Source organism: Stenella coeruleoalba (genome assembly GCF_951394435.1).
Source record: "Stenella coeruleoalba genome assembly, chromosome: 10".
NCBI lineage: Eukaryota > Metazoa > Chordata > Mammalia > Artiodactyla > Delphinidae > Stenella > Stenella coeruleoalba.
The window spans coordinates 45,346,269-45,365,948 of NC_137156.1; the positions used below are offsets into that span (position 1 = coordinate 45,346,269).

The window sequence follows — 19,680 nt, forward strand, 5'->3', positions numbered from 1 at the left end:
ATCGTAGGATTCCATTTGTATAACATTCTTGAAATGACAAAATTCTTAAGATTAAGGAGTTAAGGAGGTTAAGGAGGTGGTGAGGATGTCAGGGAAGTGAGTGTGACTGTAAAAGGACAGTGGTAGGGATCTGTGGTGATGGAAATATTCTGTATCTTGACTGTCACTCAGTATCCTGGTTGTGATATTGTACTATAGTTTTGCAAGATTCACCAAGGGAACACTGAGAAGAAGATACATGGTGTCTCTGGGTATTGAAATCCTTACAACTGCATGTGAATCTAAATTATCTCAAAAATAAATTCAATTAAAAAAGAAAAAACCCTCATCTAGACATACTTCATGAGTTAGTCAAATACAGCACTGCCCAGTAGTATACGGCTGTATTTTTTTCTCTTCTAGGCTGGTTAACTCAACAGAACCCTAAGTGTAATTACACTTCTTTACCCCTATATATTCCTTTTGGTGGGGGGGTGGGGCTGGCTGTTTTCCTATAGTCATTATTAGGAAAGAATATAAACCAAAAAATCACCAAATTTCTACAAATTTTAACGTGTCCAAGAGCCTAGCAACCCATGCCCCATGCCCTGTGATAGACTGTGTCCTCCACCCAGTACTGAGTTCAAGGTAGCTGTCATTGGTCTAGTCTTGAAGGGACGACTTAAAGATGATCTAATAGGATCTCTTTTTTGTACACAGCGAAACTGAAGTTCCAAGAGGTTAAATGAATTGCCATAATCACAGAGTCATGAACAGATAACCAACACTTAGCCATATCGTTTTTTGTATTTACTACTATTGAAACTGTGATTTTAAGTCATGTTCTGCCTTTTAATATCTACATGACCTTGAAGAACTGATCTTTCAACAAGGATAATATACTAACCTCATAAATGGTTCCAGGTTTTGTGGGGCTTATTGCTTATTGAATTTGGCAAGCTGTTTAAGAAAACCCCCACAAAACTATGAATACAGTATTAGATGCAATTTGAAATATTATTTAGGCCAAGATAAGCATACATATTGTCTTTTCATTTGACAACTTTGTAATATACTTTTCTATAGTAATAGGAGTAATAGGAAGCTCATTTTGAGTATCTTTTAACATAGTTGATGGAAATTTGCTTTTTATTTTTGACAGTTTACAGAGGTTTCTTTCAAATTCTCAACCGTTTGTTAGTAATACAGTGTAATTTTTTTTGATTGTTGTCAAATTTGAGGAAACTTCTATTGAGTTTCTTTGAAATCTGAGCTGTAAGATTTTGGTGCATTTTAAATTTTCTACAGAGTGAGTGCTCTTAAATATTCTTCAAGTTGACCACATTCAGAGTATTTCTAGAACACATCCCAAACTGAGATGGCCAGCAATAACGTAATTAATTACACATGGAAGAGATTACAAAACACAAAAGTATATCCCAGTCAACCCTTAATAAAATCTTAGAAGTGCTCACTGCCACTTTGTGGAGGAGCAGGAGAAGGCACAAAGGAGCAGTTGAAGTGGAAAGAGACAGCGCTCTTAATGGTTAAAATGTGTGATTTTTGCAAATTTTACAAAAACATAACCATGTGAACATATTTCTAGGGCCCCTTTGTTGGAAGGTATCCAATGCAAGTAAACTGTTAGCTTCACACTAATTCTGCCACAACCTCGTTCGTTGGGTTTGTTAGCTTTAAATGAGGTAAGGGAGGCTTGGACATTTTCCAGAAACTTAACAAGCAATCAATAAATGTGACTTGAAGAATGACAGAATAGTTGATAACTTTTTAAAGATGATGGTTATGTATGGGTGTACTAGGGGTTCATTTTACTTTGTGTTTTAAAACTTCTGTAATACTTTTTTTTTAATGTCACTTGAGATAAAAATATATCTAAAATACTTTAGTTTCTATGGTGGAATTCCTCTGAATAAATTATACAGTTCTCAATTCTCCTCATGAATAATAGTTACTAATAATTTGCATTTTTGAGCAAAAGTAGATATAGTAGATATCTACTAATATAAAAATAGATATAAAAATAACATGTAACTATTAAAAGTATTATAAAACTGCCATAAATTTGCCCTGTTTTTTTAAATTTGCTTTTTATGGGTTTTACAGTTACCTGAAACAAAAGCACCTTCAGTTGTAAGTCTTAACGTTGGATCTTGTTGGAGACTCTGCAGCCTCCCTGGCAGTGAGCACAAGGACAGGTGCAGTGACAGGCTGGGAGACACCCATGACATCGCTGGGCTGTGCTGATCGGAGCACAAACTCGTGAAGAAGCTGCAAGTAGATTCCACCCTCAGTACAAGTGACGCATCAAACCAGAGAATTTCTAGCAGGCCCATGAGCATGCAATATCGTTTCTTGGAAATACGCATTTCCCCATCCCAAAATAAAATAGGTATACTGAAAAAATTTAAGTCTATTCCTGCCTCAAACCAAATTCCAGAAAAAAATTAAAGATGGAGTAAAGAGCTAAAAGTGAAGCCATAACAGAAAAGTAAACTGGTGGATATTTTTATGTTCTCTAAAGGAAAAGGACTTCCTAAGTCTATAGTTAGTGCAACAAAGTGCCAAAGAAAAATTTATTAACATCTGAGTTCCTGCCCTGTGTTCTGCGTCCTCCGTGGAGATGACAGTCTCACAGAGAGTTCTACCCTGTGCTGGAATGTGCACTCAGTGTTTTCATCTGTTCTATGGCAATGTTTTTCTGTGAATGGCTTTCTTGCGTTTGACAATTTTGCAGCTCTTTCCCACATTTTTTCTTATAAAATCACTTACCGATGCTGTGCCATAGCCTTTCATGAACACTTGTTTCTTAATGACTTGGTTTTTCCCAGCTCAGCTATTTGCATCTGGGTTTGTGGATGATAGGAGGGGCCCTCTTTGCTTCACAGAGACCACTGACTCTGGCTGCTGTGGCTCTTCTGAGGAATGTTTTGTGTAGCCCTGCTTCCTCTGTCGTCTGACCCAGGCTCAGTCGGAGAGGACTTGTCACTGGTCCTGCATCCCCAGGTCCTTCACCAGCACAGCAGACAGAGGACAGAGCCCCTGCTCTTCCAGATGAGCCCTGCACCTCAGGGGGTATGTTTTTGCTGGACCTTTCTGAGATCTGCTGCCGGGAGCCCTCCAAATACTCTCTGTGCCTGTTCTCTCTGCATCTGACTTCTGCTGAAGCTCAGCTCACCTCCCCCCTCAGTTGTTAGATTTACAGATTCTAGATTTTGCATTTCTGGAGGAGTTTCTGCCTTTCAGGAAGTATACTTGCCTGGTACTTTCTGAGATCTGCCACTTATGAGGCCCATTGACATTTCCTTTGCATTTTCTGTTTAATTTTAATTGCGTTTCTTTAGAGTTTTTATTTTATTTATTTATATTTCTTTTTGGCTGTGTTGGGTCCTCGTTGCTGTACGCAGGCTTCCTTTAGTTGCAGCGAGCAGGGAGCTTACTCTTTGTTGTGGTGTGCGGGCTTCTTATTGCAGTGGCTTCTCTTGTTGCAGAGCACGGGCTCTAAGGCACGCGGGCTCAGCAGTGTGTCTCGCAGGCTCTAGAGCGCAGACTTAGTTGTGGTGCACGGGCTTAGTTGCTTCGTGGCATGTGGGATCTTCCCGGACCAGGGCTTGAACCTGTGTCCCCTACATTGGCAGGCGGATTCTTAACCACTGTTGCCACCAGGCAAGTCCGTGTTTCTTTAGAGTTTTGCACATTTTTTCTGTCACCTATTTGCTGAGAAAGTGGGGCATTTAAAAAGAATCTTTATTTGGTTACTTATTTGTTATTTTTCCTCATTGTTTTGTTTGCTTTCTCAGAGGAGGAGTAGAGAGGTAGCAAGGTTACCAGCGTTTATACCAGAGTTACATCTACTGTTGCTATTTGGATGCCCAGTGCAACTCTGATTCTCCTTTTACTCAGAACCTGTGTCCTCATACTCCTTGGGGCTCTTGTAATCTTTGTCTCTGATATACTGGAATTGGAAGAACATGTGCCTGTTGTTTAGCTTTTTAAATTTATTGTACTGGGTACATGATGGATCTCTCAAATCTGGGAAAATTTATTTTATTACTTTTTATACAAATTATAATGTTCTCCCACCCTTCAGTTTATCTCTTTCTGGAAGTCCAATTATCCTGGAAATCCAGTTACCTTGAACTGAATCTCTGTCTTATATCTTTTTCTGCAATTTTTTGTGAGTCTCCCAAGCTGCTTTTTCTGTTTCTGAGACATTTCCTTGCCTATGTAAATTCCAGTCATCTATTGAATTTTTAATTTCAACTGTCAAAACTCGAATTTCCAAGACCTATTTCTTGTTCCCTGATTATTTCTTTTTCATTAAAATACTATGTTTATTTCTGGATGCCCTTTATCCCTCTAGAAAAAAATTCTTTTAAATATTATTTTCTGGGCAGTATCTGTTTCACGGAACCAAGATCTCTTTTTCTTGTTACCTTAGATTTACTTTTTCTCTCCAGGGCCTTTCCATTTGATCCTTGGATGTTCTTTCATATTTAAATGTTATGGGGAACTTCACTCTTGAATCGCTGGGTAGAAAGCTGTCTGTTTGGGTAGTTATCCTATGTATCAGTCTTGAGACTGAGTCCTTTGTTTGGTGCTGCATTGCTCTCCAGAAGATCCTGTGGTTCTTCCGGCTGTTAATACTTTGCACATGTGACAGCAAAAGGGGGCTGGAAGTGACCGTGTTCCCAAAACAGACTTTCAGTGAATTCTCTTTTCAGCTCTCACTCATGCCCACAACTGCACCTGGTGTCCTGGGCCCTGGATGTCTCCTTTTAACTTAATGCAGAGAATGTCTTGTGAGTAGAGATGTGGAGATGTGTAGGAGGAGGGATTTATGGCTCCTGCATGCAGTCTTTCAACCTATCTTTGTTATATGGAACCTTATCTACATCATCCATTATACCAGGTCAGTTCTGAGCCCCTCCTGGGTTTTCTGGGGCAAACTGGTTTGCTTCCTCTGCCCTGTGAAATCAGTTACTACTCTATTTAATTTCTCACAACATTTTTTCAAATGGCTGATGCAGATAATACCAGATAATACACTGTAAGGTTGTATGGATCAAATGAAGTTATATGTGTAAGATGCAAAATACAGCACCTGGCATGGAGTAATCATTCTATAAATGGTAGTTATACATGTAAAATGACCTCTCAAAATCCCAGATTACTTCCCAAGATGATGAAGACAAAAGAAAAATCTCTGTTGCTGTCTTTGTGGACTTATTTATTTTTTTATATTCATCTTGAAAAAAAAATTGCGGGAGAAATGAAATGAAATCATGCTTTAATTTGCCATTTTAATGTCTTAATTACTAGAGGTTATAACACCTGATAATTATAACTCAAAATTCTTTGTTTTTTAAGAATATTTTGACTATTTTTATAAGTTTATTAGTCCAGATGAGGTTTTGTTTTTTATTTTTGGCTGCGTTGGGTCTTCGTTGCTGTGTGCGGGCTTTCTCTAGTTGTGATGAGTGGGGGCTACTCTTGTGGTGGTGTGGGCTTCTCATTGCAGTGGCTTCTCTTGTTGCAGAGCACGGGCTCTAGGCACATGGGCTTTAGTAGTTGTGGCACACAGGCTCAGTAGTTGTGGCGCAAGGGCTTAGTTGCTCCACGGCACGAGGTATCTTCCCGGACAAGGGCTCGAACCCGTGTCCCCTGCATTGTCAGGGGGATTCTTAACTACTGTGCCACCAGGGAAGCCCCCAGATTAGTTTTATGATCATTTTGATTGGAATTACACTTAAATAGTTTTCAAATTGAGAAAGAAGTTATATCTCTGCAAAACTGATTCTTCCAATTCAGGAACAAGTTCAGTTTAAATTATAGCTTTTCTTTTTTTAGTAAATATTTGCATTTTTTTCATATAGGTCTTACACACGAATTTAAATCCTACGTTTTTTATATTTTGTAGGTTGTTGCTGTAAACATTTTTTTCTGTTATTTGTTTTGTTTTATTGAAGTATAGTTGATCGGTAATGTCATGTTAGTTTCATATATACAGCAAAGTGATTCAGTTTTACATATATACACTTTTTTAGATTTTTTTCCATTATAGATTATTACAAGATATTGAATATAGCTCCGTGTGCTATACAGTAGGACCTTGTTGTTTATCTATTTTATATATTACTATATAATAATGTATATTATTATATATATATAATGTATGTGTATCTGTTCATCACAAACTCCTAATTTATCCCTTCACCCCTTCCCCTTTGGTAACCATAAGTTTGTTTTCTATGTTAGTGAATGTGTTTCTGTTTCGTAAATAAGTTCATTTGTATCTTTTTTTTCTTTTAGATTCCACAAATGAGTGATATCATATATTTGTCTTTCTCTGACTTACTTCACTTAGTATGATAATCTCTAGGTCCATCCATGTTTCTGCAAATGGCATCATCTCATTCTCTTTTATGACTGAGTAATATTCCATTGTATATATACACTACATCTTCTTTATCCATTCCTCTGTTGATGGACGTTTAGGTTGCTTCCACGTCTTGGCTGTTGTGAATAGTGCTGCTTTGAACGTAGGGGTGCATGTATCTTTCCAAATTAGAATTTCCCCTGGATATATGCCCAGGAGTGGGATGCTGAATCATATGCTAACTCTACTTTTAGTTTTTTAAGGAACTTCCATGCTGTTCTCCATAGTGGCTGCACCAATTGATATTCCCACCAATAGTGTAGGAGCGTTCCCTTTTATCCACACACCTCTCCAGCATTTATTGGAGTTCTTTTTTTTTTTTTTTTAATTGAAGTCTCCAGCATTTATTATTTGTAAATGATGATGGCCATCCCGACTGGTGTGAGGTGGTACCTCATTGTAGTTTTGATTTGCGTTTCTCTAATAATTGATGATGTTGAGCTTCTTTTCATGTGCCTGTTTGCCATGTGTATGTCTTCTTTGGAGAAATGACTATTTAGGTCTTCTCAGTTTTTGATTGGGTTGTTTGGCTTTTTGATATTGAGTTGTATGAGCTGTTGGTGTATTTTGGAAATTAAGCCCTTGTCAGTTGCATTGTTTGCGAATATTTTCTCCCAGTATATAGGTTGTCTTTTCCTTTTGCTTATGGTTTCCTTTGCTGTGCAAAAGCTTATAAGTTTGATTAGGTGCCATTTGTTTATTGCTTTTATTTCTTCTGCCTTGGAAGATTGACCTAAGAAAACATTGCTATATTTCATGTCAGACTATGTTTTGCCTGTGTTCTCATCTAGGAGTTTTATGCTTTCATGTCTTATATTTATGTCTTTAAACTATTTTTGGGGGGGGTGGGATTAACATTTTTTTTATCAAATAATTTTTTTATTGGAGTATACTTGCTTTACAGTGTTTTGTTAGTTTCTGGTGTACAGTCAAGTGAATCAGCTATATGTATAAATATATTCCCTCTATCTTTGACCTCCCTCCCCCTGCCCCATCCCACCCATCTAGGTCATCACAGAACACCGAGCTGAGCTCCCTGTGCTATACAGCAGGTTCCTACTAGCTATCTATTTTACACATGGTAGGGTGTTTATGTCAAACCTAATCTCCCAATTCTTCCCGCCCTCCCCTTCCCCCACTGCATCCACACGTCCGTTCTCAACCTCTGCGCTTCTGTTCCTACCCTGAAAATAGGTTCATCTGTACCATTTTTCTACATTCCACATATATATATGTGTTAATATATGATATTTGTTTTTTTTCTTTTTGACTTACTTCATTCTGTATGACAGACTCTAGGTCCATCCACATCTCTAAAAATGACCCAATTTCGTTACTATTTTTTTTTTTTTTTTGCGGTATGGGGGCCTCTCACTGTTGTGGTCTCTCCCGTTGTGGAGCACAGGCTCCAGACGCGCAGGCTCAGCGACCATGGCTCACGGGCCCAGCCGCTCCGCGGCATGTGGGATCCTCCCGGACTGGGGCACGAACCCGTGTCCCCTGCATCGGCAGGCGGACTCTCAACCACTGCGCCACCAGGGAAGCCCCCCAATTTCGTTACTTTTTATCTCTGAGTAATATTCCAGTATATATATGTACCACATCATCTCTATCCATTCATCTATCGTTGGACAGTTAGGTTGTTTCCATGTCCTGGCTGTTGTAAATAGTGCTGCAATGAACATTGGGGTACCTGTCTCTTTTTTAATTATGGTTTTCTCAGGGTATATGCCCGGTAGAGGAATTGCTGGGTCATACGGTTGTTCTATTTTTTGTTTTTTAAGGAACCTCCATACTGCTTTCCACAGTGGTTGTATCAATTTACATTCCCACCAACATTGCAAGAGGGTTCTCTCTTCTCCACACCCTCTCCAGCATTTATTGTTTGTAGACTTTTTGATGATGGCCATTCTGACTGGTATGAGGTGATACCTCATTGTAGTTTTGATTTGCATTTCTCTAATAATTAGTGATGTTGAGCATCTTTTCATGTGCCTCTTTGCCATTTGTATGTCTTCTTTGGTGAAATGTCTATTTATAGGTCTTCTGCCCATTTTTTGATTGGGTTGCTTGCTTTTTTAATATTGAGCTACATGAGCTGTTTATATATTTTGGAGATTAATCCTTTGTCCGTTGCTTCATTTGCAAATATGTTCTCCCATTCTGAGGGTTGTCTTTTCATCTTGTTTTTGATTTCCTTTGCTGTGCAAAAACTTTTAAGTTTAATTAGGTCCCATTTGTTTATTTTTGTTTTTACTTTCATTACTCTAGGAGGTGGGTCAAAAAGGATCTTGCTGTGGTTTATGTCAAAGAGTGTTTTTCCTATGTTTTTCTCTAAGAGTTTTAAGTTTATAGTGTCTGGTCTTACATTTAGGTCTTTAATCCTTGTCTTGTTCCTTATCTTAGAGGAAATACTTGCAGTTTTTCACCATTGAGAATGATGTTTGTTGTGGGTTTGTTGTATATGGCCTTTATTAGGTCCTGTATTGGATTCTGTTTGCTAGTATTTTTTGAGGATTTTTGCATCTATGTTCATCAGTGATATTGGTCTGTAATTTTCTTTTTTTGTGATATCTTTATCTGGTTTAGGTATCATGGTGGTGGTGGCTTTGTAGAATGAGTTTAGGAGTGTTTCTACCTCTGCAGTTTTTTGGAAGAGTTTGAGAAGAATCAGTGTTAACTCTTCTCTAAATGTTTGATAGAATTTGCCTATGAAGCAATCTGGTCCTGGAGTGTTGTTTGTTGGGAATTTTTAAATCACAGATTCAATTTCAATACTTGTAATTGGTCCCAGATTAGGCCCGGGACTTCAACAGGCTCCCCAGGGCTCAAGTGGCCAGGGAAAACTCTAACTGCACTCCCTTCCGATCCTCTGCTTTCCTGAGGGTCTCCCCTGTCCCCATTGATCCCTAATTGTGGGTGAGCCGCTCCAGGCATGGTACCCTTCCCCTCCACCCAGCTGCCCCTCATGGGTGCTGGTCCAATTCGGCCAGCTTTTAGTTTTTCTCCCCCTTTCTCCCTCCCACTCCCACAGGACCCACGTGGCTGGAGGAGGTCTTGATGGGCAGAGGATCAGGCCCAGGACCTCAGCAGGCTCCCCAGGGCCCAAGTGGGCAGGGTAAATGCTGGCCTCATTCCCTTCTGATTCTCTGCCCTCTCCAGGGTCTCCCCTGTTTCCCTCTGGGCGTGGGAACCCCTCCCCTCCCCCAACTGCTCCTCAGGGCTGCTGGTCCCATCCCACCTCTACTTCTCCTCCCCCCTCCCTCCCCCAACATCCTGCCCAGTCGCTTGGGCATCTTCCCATTCCTTTAGTTGTCTGTGGTTCCCCACCAGTGCCTGGTAGGTGCACTAGTTGTGCAGAGATGTGAATTCCACATCCTCCTAGTCCACCATCTTGACTCCACCCCAAGATTCTAAATTATTTTTTTAACATCTATGTATTTATTTGGCTGTGTCGGGTCTTAGTTGCGGCACGCAGGATCTTTGTTGTCACGTGCAGGATCTTTGTTGCAGTATGCAGGATTTAGTTGTGGCATGTGGGATCTTTAATTATGGCATGTGAACTCTCAGTTGTGGCATATGGGATCTAGTTCCCTGAGCAGGGATCAAACCCGGGCCCCCTGCATTGAGAGCACGGAGTCTTAGCCACCAGACCACCAGGGAAGTCCCAAGTCTTTAAACTATTTTGAGCTTATTTTTGCGTATGGTGTGAAGGAGTGTTCTAACTTCATTGATTTACATGCAGCTGTCCAGTTTTCCCAGCGCTGATTGCTGAAGACACTGTCTTTTCTCTATTGCATATTCTTGCCTCCTTTGTCGAAGATTAATTGACCTTAGGTGTGTGGGTTGATTTCTGGGCTCTCTATTCTGTTCCATTGATCCATATGTTTGTTTTTGTGCCCGTACCATGCTGCCTTGATTGCTCTAGCTTTGTAGTATTGTCTGAAGTCTAGAAGGGTTATGCCTCCAGCTTTGTTCTCTTTCCTCAGGATTGGTTTGGCAATTCTGGGTCTTTTGTGGTTCCATATCAATTTTTGGATTATTTGTTCTAGTTCTGTGAAAAATGGCATGGGTAATTTGATGGGGTTCACATTAAATCTGTGGGTTGCTTTGGGTAGTATGGTCATTTTAACAATGTTAATTCTTCCAATCCAAGCTCATGAGTTATCTTTCCATTTCTTTGAATCATCTTCAGTTCCCTTTATCAGTGTTTCATTGTTCTCAGCGTCTGTCTTTCACCTCTTTGGTCAGTTTTATTCCTATGTGTTTTATTTCTTTTTGATGTGATTTTTAAAAGGGTTGGTTTTTTTTACTTTTTCTTTCTGTTGTTGCATTGTTAGTGTAAAGAAGTACAACAGCTTTTTGTATGTTAATCTTGTATCGTAATACCTTGGTGAATTTGTTTATCAGTTCTAATAGGTTTTTGTGTTGAGGCTATAGTTTTCTAGAGAGAGTATCATGTCATCTGCATATATTGACAGTTTTACCTCTTTCCTTCCAATTTTTTTTTTTTTTGCGGTACGTGGGCCTCTCACTGTTGTGGCCTCTCCCGTTGTGGAGCACAGGCTCCGGACGCGCAGGCTTAGTGGCCATGGCTCACGGGCGCAGCCGCTCCATGGCATGTGGGATCTTCCCGGACCGGGGCACGAACCCATGTCCCCTGCATCGGCAGGCGGACTCTCAACCACTGCGCCACCAGGGAAGCCCTTTGCTTCCAATTTGGATACCTTTTATCTCTTTTTCTTGTCTGATTGCTGTGGCTAGGACTTCCAACGCTATGTTGAATAAAAGTGGTGAAAGTGGGTATCCTTGTCTTGTTCCAGATATTAGCAGGAAGGTTTTCAGCTTTTCACTGTTGAGTATTATGTTGACTCTTGGTTTGGCATAGATAGCTTTTATTATGTTGAGGTATGTTCCCTATATAGCCACTTTGGTGACAGTTTTTATTGTGAATAGATGTTGAATTTTATCAGTGCTTTTTCTCATCTATTGAGATGATCATGTGGTTTTTGTCATTTCTTTTTTTGATTTGGCGTATCACGTTGATTGATTTGCATAATGTTGAACCATCCTTGTGGCTCTGGAATGAATCCAACCTGATCATGGTATATGATCATTTTTATGTGTTGTTGGATTCGGTTTGCTAATATTTTTTTGAGGATTTTTCTAACTATATTTGTCAAAGATACTGGCCTGTAATTTTTTGGTAGTGTCTTTGTCTGGTTTGGGTACCAAGGTGATGGTGGTTACATAGAATGACTTTAGGAATGTTCCCTCTTCTTCATGAGCTCCACCCCTCCGAGCTCTTGGAATGCACAAGCTCTGGAAGGTTGTCCACACATGGAGACAGGGCTGAAGTCTGAGCCGATTGCCTGCATTCCCCTGTGAACACACTGCTATGGTGGAGCCTGCCCCTCCCTTCGCATGATGGACCTGGGCTGTGTCCTGCACACACCCCCAGTTGCAGCCTGGACCACATTCTAGGCCCTTCGGACTGTCTTCGCACAGCCAAACTGAGTCCTCTCCCTGGGTCTGTCCACTGAAGCCTGAGTTTCAGCCCCCAGTTGCCACACACACCAGCAGGCATGCATCATGGGCTGGGAAGTGCAGTGAGGTGGTATTTTGTGACTGCCTTCTTTCACTTACCATAACATTTTAAGGGTTCATCCATCTTGTAGTATGTATTGGCACTTCATTCTTTTTGTGCATGAATAATATTCCATTGCATGTGCATATACTACATTTTATTTATTAATTCATCAAGTGATGAATGTTTGCCTTGCTTTCACCTATTAGCTATTATGAATAATGCTGCTATAAACATTCTTGGAAGTGTTTTTGTATGAACATATGTTTTCACTTCTCCCGGGTATATATCTAAGAGGGGAATTGCTGGATCATATGTTAACTCTTACGTTTAATCATTTGAGGAATTGCTACACTGCTTTCCAAAGTGGCTGCAAAATTTTACATTCCCCTAGCAGTACCATGAGGGTTACTGTTTCTCCACATCCTTGTCAACTCTTGTTATCTGACTTTTTAATCTCAGTTATCCAAGTGGGTGTGAAGTAGTATCTCATTCTGGTTTTGATTTGCACTTACCTGATGACTAATGATTTGAGCATATTTTCATGTGCCTATTGATCATTGTACATCTTTATATATCTTTGTATAGCTTTACATTCTGGATACAAGTCTCTTATCACATATATGATTTGCAAATATTTTCTCCCATTTCTTGGGTTATCTTGTCACTTTCTTGATGGTGTCCTTTGAAGCACAAAAGTTTTTAGTTTTGGTGAAGTCCAGTTTATGAAGTGATTTTTTAAAATTTTCATTTGTTGTACTTTACAAGTTCCATCTTTTTGTATAATTTTTATCTTTTATTGATATTTTCTATTTGATGTAACATTGCCATCATACCTTTATTTACTTCTTAATCATGTTTCCTGTAGTTCTGTGAATGTGTATATAATGGCTGATTTGGCATCTTTTTCTTACAAATCTGTTCTCACAGGCAGTTTCTGTTGACTGCTTTTTTGTTGTTGTTGTTTTTTAAAGTTAACCACTCCCAGACTTCCTTTGTGGCTCAGTGGTTAAGAATCCGCCTGCCAATGCAGGAGATACAGGTTTGAGCCCTGGTCTGGAAAGATCCCACATGCTGTGGAGCAACTAAGCCCATGTGCCACAACTACTGAGCCTGCACTCTAGAGCCCGCGAGCCACAACTGCTGAGCCCGTGTGCCACAACTACTGAAGCCCGTGTGCCTAGAGCCTGTGCTCCACAACAAGAGAAGCCCCCACAATGAGAAGCCCGCACACCACAGCAAAGAGTAGCCCCTGCTTGCCACAACTAGAGAAAGCCTGCACGAGCAACAAAGACCCAACGCAGCTAAATAAATAAATAATGATAACCACTCCTAATTTTTTTTAAATTAATTAATTAATTCATTTATTTTTGGCTTTGGCCATTATTAGGGCAAGATTTCATTTAATTCCCAATTAAGCAAGTACTTGTAAGTATAAATTCTGTATGAACATAATAAAATCTTCCCAGTGTCTTTCAACGGTGGATAACCCAGGTACCTAAGTTCAAGGAAACCTGTTACTCCAGTGAGGAGTTTAATACCACCAAACAAAACTTAGGATCATGAGCCAACAATGGGAGGTTAGAGACACAGGAGAGACTCACTCAAATTTATCTGGACCCTCAGAGGAGGCAGATGGGCACAAGAGGCCTCTGCTGGTACCCAGGCTCTGGATCCTCATCGAGTTTAGGCAAAAGAGAGAAGTCTGCTCTGGGTCTCTTCATTGGTTGCCAAAATTATTGACAGAAAAAACACGAAACACATCCTAAAAAGTTTCAAGTTACATGTTTTATTTGGGGACCTTACTGAGGACTGTAGCCTGGGGAAACAGCCACTCAGATAGCTCTGAGGAACTGTTCCAAAGAGGCGAGAGGAGAGCCAGGATATGTAGGAGTTTTTGCTGAAAAAAAAAAAATGTAGCAAAGATCACAAGGTAACTGCTAATCACACAAAAAAAGACATCTCAAGTTAATGATTTCAGTGCTCTTTTATGTATGGGAAGATGCAAGAATCTTGGGTCATTGAAATTATTCCTTCAATATACATCTTACCGATCTAGGGCCAGTACCCTTTTTTTCTCCACCTTGAATTCCCCTCAGTGTGCACTGCAGTGGCTGAGGGATGGAATCCAGTAACATGTGTTTACTGGAATGACAGGTGACATCATTTGTCCACATCAGCATAGCTCTGCACATCATCATGTCACAAGTACTCTGTATTCTTAAAACTGCACGTGAATGTAAAATTGTCTCTAAAGAAAAAAATACTAATCAGAACATAGATATATGGCATGGCCAAGCTACATCTAAAACAAGTGTTACAGGTCACAAGGTAGAAAAAGTAGATGCACAGGAAGTTGTGAATCAATGACCTCTGATATTCTGAACCCCTAGTATCCACAGTGATTACCAGGTAACATGCTAGGAAGGCTCTTGATGTGACTGTATCTGCACTCTGTACAAACATCAAAAAATCATTCAATGAAAGGTTAGAAATGAATTAATACATGAAAAATTATTTCAGGGCTTCCCTGGTGGCACAGTGGTTAAGAATCCACCTGCCAGTGCAAGGGACACGAGTTTGAGCCCTGGCCCAGAAAGATCCCACATGCCATGTGGAGCATCTAAGCCTGTGTGCCACAACTACTGAGCCTGAGCTCTAGAGCCCACAAGCCACAACTACTGAGCCCATGTGCCACAACTACTGAAGCCTGCGCGCCTAGAGCCCACACTCTGCAACGAGAAGCCGTAACAATGAGAAGCCTGCACACTGCAACTAGAGAAAGCCCGTGCACAGCAACGAAGACCCAACACAGCCAAAAATAAATTTATAAAACGTTATTTTAAAAGAAAAGGTAAGACTCTTACAGAAGAATGCCAGCTGAAAAAAGTTGAGAGGTGGCATTATTTCGTTCTTTTTTTATGGCTGAGTAATATTCCATAAAACCAAATAATGCCGTTTGCAGCAACATGGATGGACCTAGAGGTGACCTTACTTCATACTAAGTGAAGTAAGAAAAGGACAGAAGTCGGAAAGAGAAGGACAAATATATGTGGAATCTAAAAAAATGGTACAAATGAACTTACAAAACAGAAATAGAGTCAGAAAATAGAGTCAGAAAAAGAGTCAAAACAGATACAGAAAACAAACTAATGGTTACTGGGAGGAAAGCAGGGTCGGGGAGATAAGTTAGGAGTTTGGGATTAACATATACACACTACTATATAGAAAATAGATAACTAATAAGGACCTATGTATAGCACAGGGAAGTTTTCTCAATACTCTGTAATGGCCTATATGAGAAAAGAATCTAAAAAAAGAGTGGATATATGTATATGTAAAACTGATTCACTTTGCTGTATAGCAGAAACTAACAGAACATTGTAAATCAACTATACTCCAATAAAATTTTTAATTAAAATCTTAATAAAAAAAAGTTGAGAGAACAGTAGAGTTGGGATATTATCATTTTGTGGACGTCATAGTAAAGTTTGGGAAAAGCAAAAATCATCAGAATATGCTATATATAGGCAATACATTTCATGAGGCATAGTGTTTGAATGGTCTAAAAGTATATCCCCCCAGATGGCCTATTATTTATAAGGGGGAAATTACATATTGTTGATATGGGGCGATACCTTGACCAGGTGATTAAAATTAATATCCTCAATGAGGGTCAAATAGCCATCATGGGTCTCTGGATGTGATCACCTAAAACACTTCAGCATCACTTCGATTTATTTTGTCTGGTAATGCATAACATGAATCAAATCATGAGGAAACATCTGACGAACCAAAATTGGGGAGCATTTTATAAAATATTTGGCCTTGGGAATTCAAAAACATCAATATCATGAAAGACAAAGTTGAAAAACTGCTCCGAATTAAAGAAGAATAAAGAGACATAACTCAATGCAGTATGTGATCCTGGAGTAGACAATTGATAAAATGTGATAAAGGACTGCAGATTAGGAAAAAAAGGATCATTCCATGTTAAATTTCCAAATTTTGATGATAATACTGTCATGGCCTACATGTTTATGTCCCTTCAAAATTCATCCCCATTAGGATGGTATTTGGAGATGGAGTTTGGGGGAGATAATGAGGTCATGAGGGTGGAGCTCTCACGATGGGATTAGTGTCCTTACAAGAAAGACACAAGAGAGCTTGCTTCTCTCTGCTTTCCACCCTGTGAAAGTAAAAGAAGACTGTCTGCAAACCAGGAAGAGGGCTCTAACCAAGAACTGATTGTGCTGGCACCTTGATCAGGGACTTCCCAGCCTCCAGGCTGTGAGAAATAAATTGTTGTTTAAGCCACCCTCTCTATGCTAAATTAGTAAAGCAGCCCAAGAGGACTAAAACAAGTACACATGTCAAAGAAAATCCTGATTCTTAGGAAGTACACACTGAACTATTAAGGGATAAGGAGGCATGATATATGCAACCTACTCTCCAGTGATTCAGAAAGAAAAAAGTATGTGTATATTTCTATGTAGATAGAAATACAGAATACGATAAAACATACTATTCTTGCAATTTTTCTGTAAGTGTGAAATCATACAGAAGTTTTGCTCGTGCTTAGGATTTTTCACCCTTCAGTTTGTGGGAAGAAAGAATATTATACTTGCCTTAAATTCCTCCATAGTCACTCTTTAGTAAATAAATTTTAACAACTATTCTAACATGTAGATTATCATAAAAGAGGTTAAATAGATCTTAATACTTATGACATCTTAATACCAGCCAGCAAGATAGTAACAAATATACCTACGGTTAAACTGTGCCACAGACCAATTACTTTATCAGATACAAACCATTTCTAATATTTTGGTTGTCCATGGTGTTTCCAAAACCCTTGTGACCCACTACAAGTTGAACCATCAGAAGTTTTGTTCAGTGGCCTTATATGGAGGAGTAGTACTGCTATGAAGCAAATACTGAAAGATGATCCTCCAAACATTTCTAGAAAGAGGGTGGGAAGTTTTGCAAATACTACTCACAATATGTAGTAATGTTACCCCAAACTACTGTTCCCAGTTTACTCATAAGGGCAAATACCTGATTGCTTGAAGGGGAGGATTCCTTTCCCGAAGAAGTAATTATCACAGCTTCCTCTGATGAGAAAAGTGGCTTGTACATATGACCCAACCATAGAAATGAACCACCCCTTTTTTCCTGCGCTTCTTTTCCTTGTGTGCAACACTTGTACAGAATTCCAGACCTGAGAGGAACAAAGAAATTGTACTACAGACCTAGTGGATAGTCTTTTGTACTCTTTCAGATCTAAATGCTCTTTGTTCTGCTCTCACAACTCCCAGAAAATGACTGTGACAACTGGTTCCAAAGTATCTTAAGAGCCATTTTTCTTCCCTAAAGAATATTCTATTTTGGAATAAATGCCTATAAATCTATTTCTTACTTTATCAGAACTTATTAAAGAGACCATTCCAGTTGCCAGGTCTTAGAGCATTTACTCCAAACCAAATATGGTTCTTAATAATACAAATGCATTGGAAATATTTGTTCCTTTTCTAAAGCATAATATTTGGTGCTGTGTATATATTAACTCTTTTCCCCAAGTTGAATGCTCCTTAAATAAATGACAGGCTCATGGTAGCTATACTTTCCCTTTTTTGAGATTTATGAATATTGGACAATGATTCTTTTTTGTTTGTTTTGGCCAGGTGGCTTGTGGAATCTTAGTTCTCCGACCAGGGATTGAACCTGGGGCCCCGGCATTGAAAGTGCTGAGTCCTAACCACTGGACCACCAGGGAATTCCCTGAACAGTGATTCTTAAAGAGGGTTTGAGACTTACTGATGCATTTAATTTCCTCTTGGTGTCATTCCCTTAGTCAAGAACCAGGACTTGGAATCTTAAATCCTGGATGCAGCCAATGTTCAAACAGATGGTTCTATAAATAATCACTCAACAAAACCAGCTAGAAAGTCAATAGAAAACTGCTGAAATCAAAACTAAAGTTGAAGCCTGTACTTATTTGTTTCAATGAGTTGAAGGAAGGATATCAACATGTAGATTTGGAAATTATTATAATGTTGTGTCCAACAAAGTCTAAGAGAACTGAATTTGAGGGGTTACCAAACCCATTGATGGGTTCCCTTCAGGATCTTAACTCATAAAGCAAAATAATGGATCCACAGTGAAACATAAAAAACATTTTCCCATGGTTAAAAGTTTCCATTTTGAACCCTGAACCAATCAGCAAAGAACTCTGCTTTTTCCAATTCTAACCAGTTCCCTACCACACCGACTGGCCTTTAAAGCACCCCACCCAATCTCTTCTTAATTTCCTAAGATTAAGGGACTCCCAAGCTTTGCCTATAGTTTGTTCTCCTCTGCTACACCAAGCTAAATAAAACTGGCCTTACAGGAACTACAGGCATGTCGCTTAAATATTAATGGGTTTCAAAAGATTTTCTTATTAACACATAGTCCAGCTCCCCAGAGAAAATTACTATTAGTACTTAAGTCGGGTTCCTATTTCAGGCATGGTTTGCTTGGTGGTTTGATGTGGTTCTGATCATATTATATATGCCTTGCATTTAAAAAAATATGCTTTTAGAAATTTTTTTTAATACCTTCCTCAGAGAATCATGGTACAGGTTCAATCTTAACACCAGTATCTATCTATCTATCTATCTATCTATCTATCTATCTATCTATCTATCAGTCTACCTTGGCTGTGTCAGGTCTTCGTTGTGGCATACGGGACTTCTTAGTTGTGGCATGCATGCAGAATCTAATTCCCTGGCTGGGATTGAACCCTGGCCCCCTGTATTGGGAGCGCACAAGGAATGAAGAGTTATGAGCATATTTGGGCTCTTGTTTTCCAAGTTTTACACATTAACTCCTACCTGCAAATGGTTAATGTAAATGTTCCACTGAACTCTCACCAGCACATTAGGAGAATCCTAAATACAAGTTTTGCCTAGACATTTAAAAGTTTTAGAAATATTTACATACAGCTTTTAAGGAACACAACAGGCAGGTCTCTCATTCTCAATTTGCCTCTACAATTCTCAAACTTACGAAGTAGAAAAGCAACTTAAGTCATAAAGCCCTGGAAGGAAATATGGACTATTAAGCAATAATTACTACCAATATAGGTAATCACATGTTGGGCATGTATGCAGACAGGCAAAAAAGGCATCTAAGATTTACAAGAATTTTCCAACTTAAAGTCTTTTCAAAACCTTTACTAACAATTGTGGATGTGTAAAAAAAAAAATGGGGCTTTTTGGTAAGGCAGTTAAGTGAAAAATATGAGAACACATATTTGAACATGAGTGAACTATTTTACAGGATTTTTGAGTGTGAACACTGGAAAACAGTCAACTATTCTATTTTACTAAGATACTATCTGAGAACGTCTTTAAAAAGTACGTTGTAACATTACTGTCCTACTGGGCCCAGGATTCTCTAGCCTCGCCAGCTTTCTTCAGGTCAACCTGGAGATGGGAGCTCAGGGCCTCAGTTTTCCTCCTCAGGTGTATTAATACAGGCTCTGAGTGGAGACTGAGGATGGAGAACAGGTGAGCAGTGTAAGGCTGCCTCAGATTTCTGCACTGATCTTAGAATTCGGCTAAGCATCCATATCTCCGACCCTTCGGAGAAAAAAGGAGAAGTGATAAATTAG

At 39.3% G+C, this 19,680-nt stretch overlaps 1 protein-coding gene across 7 annotated transcripts in view; it reads left to right on the forward strand.

The window, feature by feature from the left end:
• The window catches only part of ZNF451 (zinc finger protein 451), a 123,271-nt gene that overhangs the window by 17,009 nt on the left and 86,582 nt on the right, over positions 1–19,680 (forward strand). For all 7 annotated transcript variants that reach the window (XM_079933584.1, XM_079933581.1, XM_079933583.1 and 4 more), the window contains one exon: positions 2,104–3,072. In XM_079933584.1, the coding sequence (XP_079789710.1) occupies positions 2,923–3,072 (150 nt within the window). In that variant the 5' untranslated portion in view covers positions 2,104–2,922. The remainder of the gene's footprint in view (positions 1–2,103; positions 3,073–19,680) is intronic.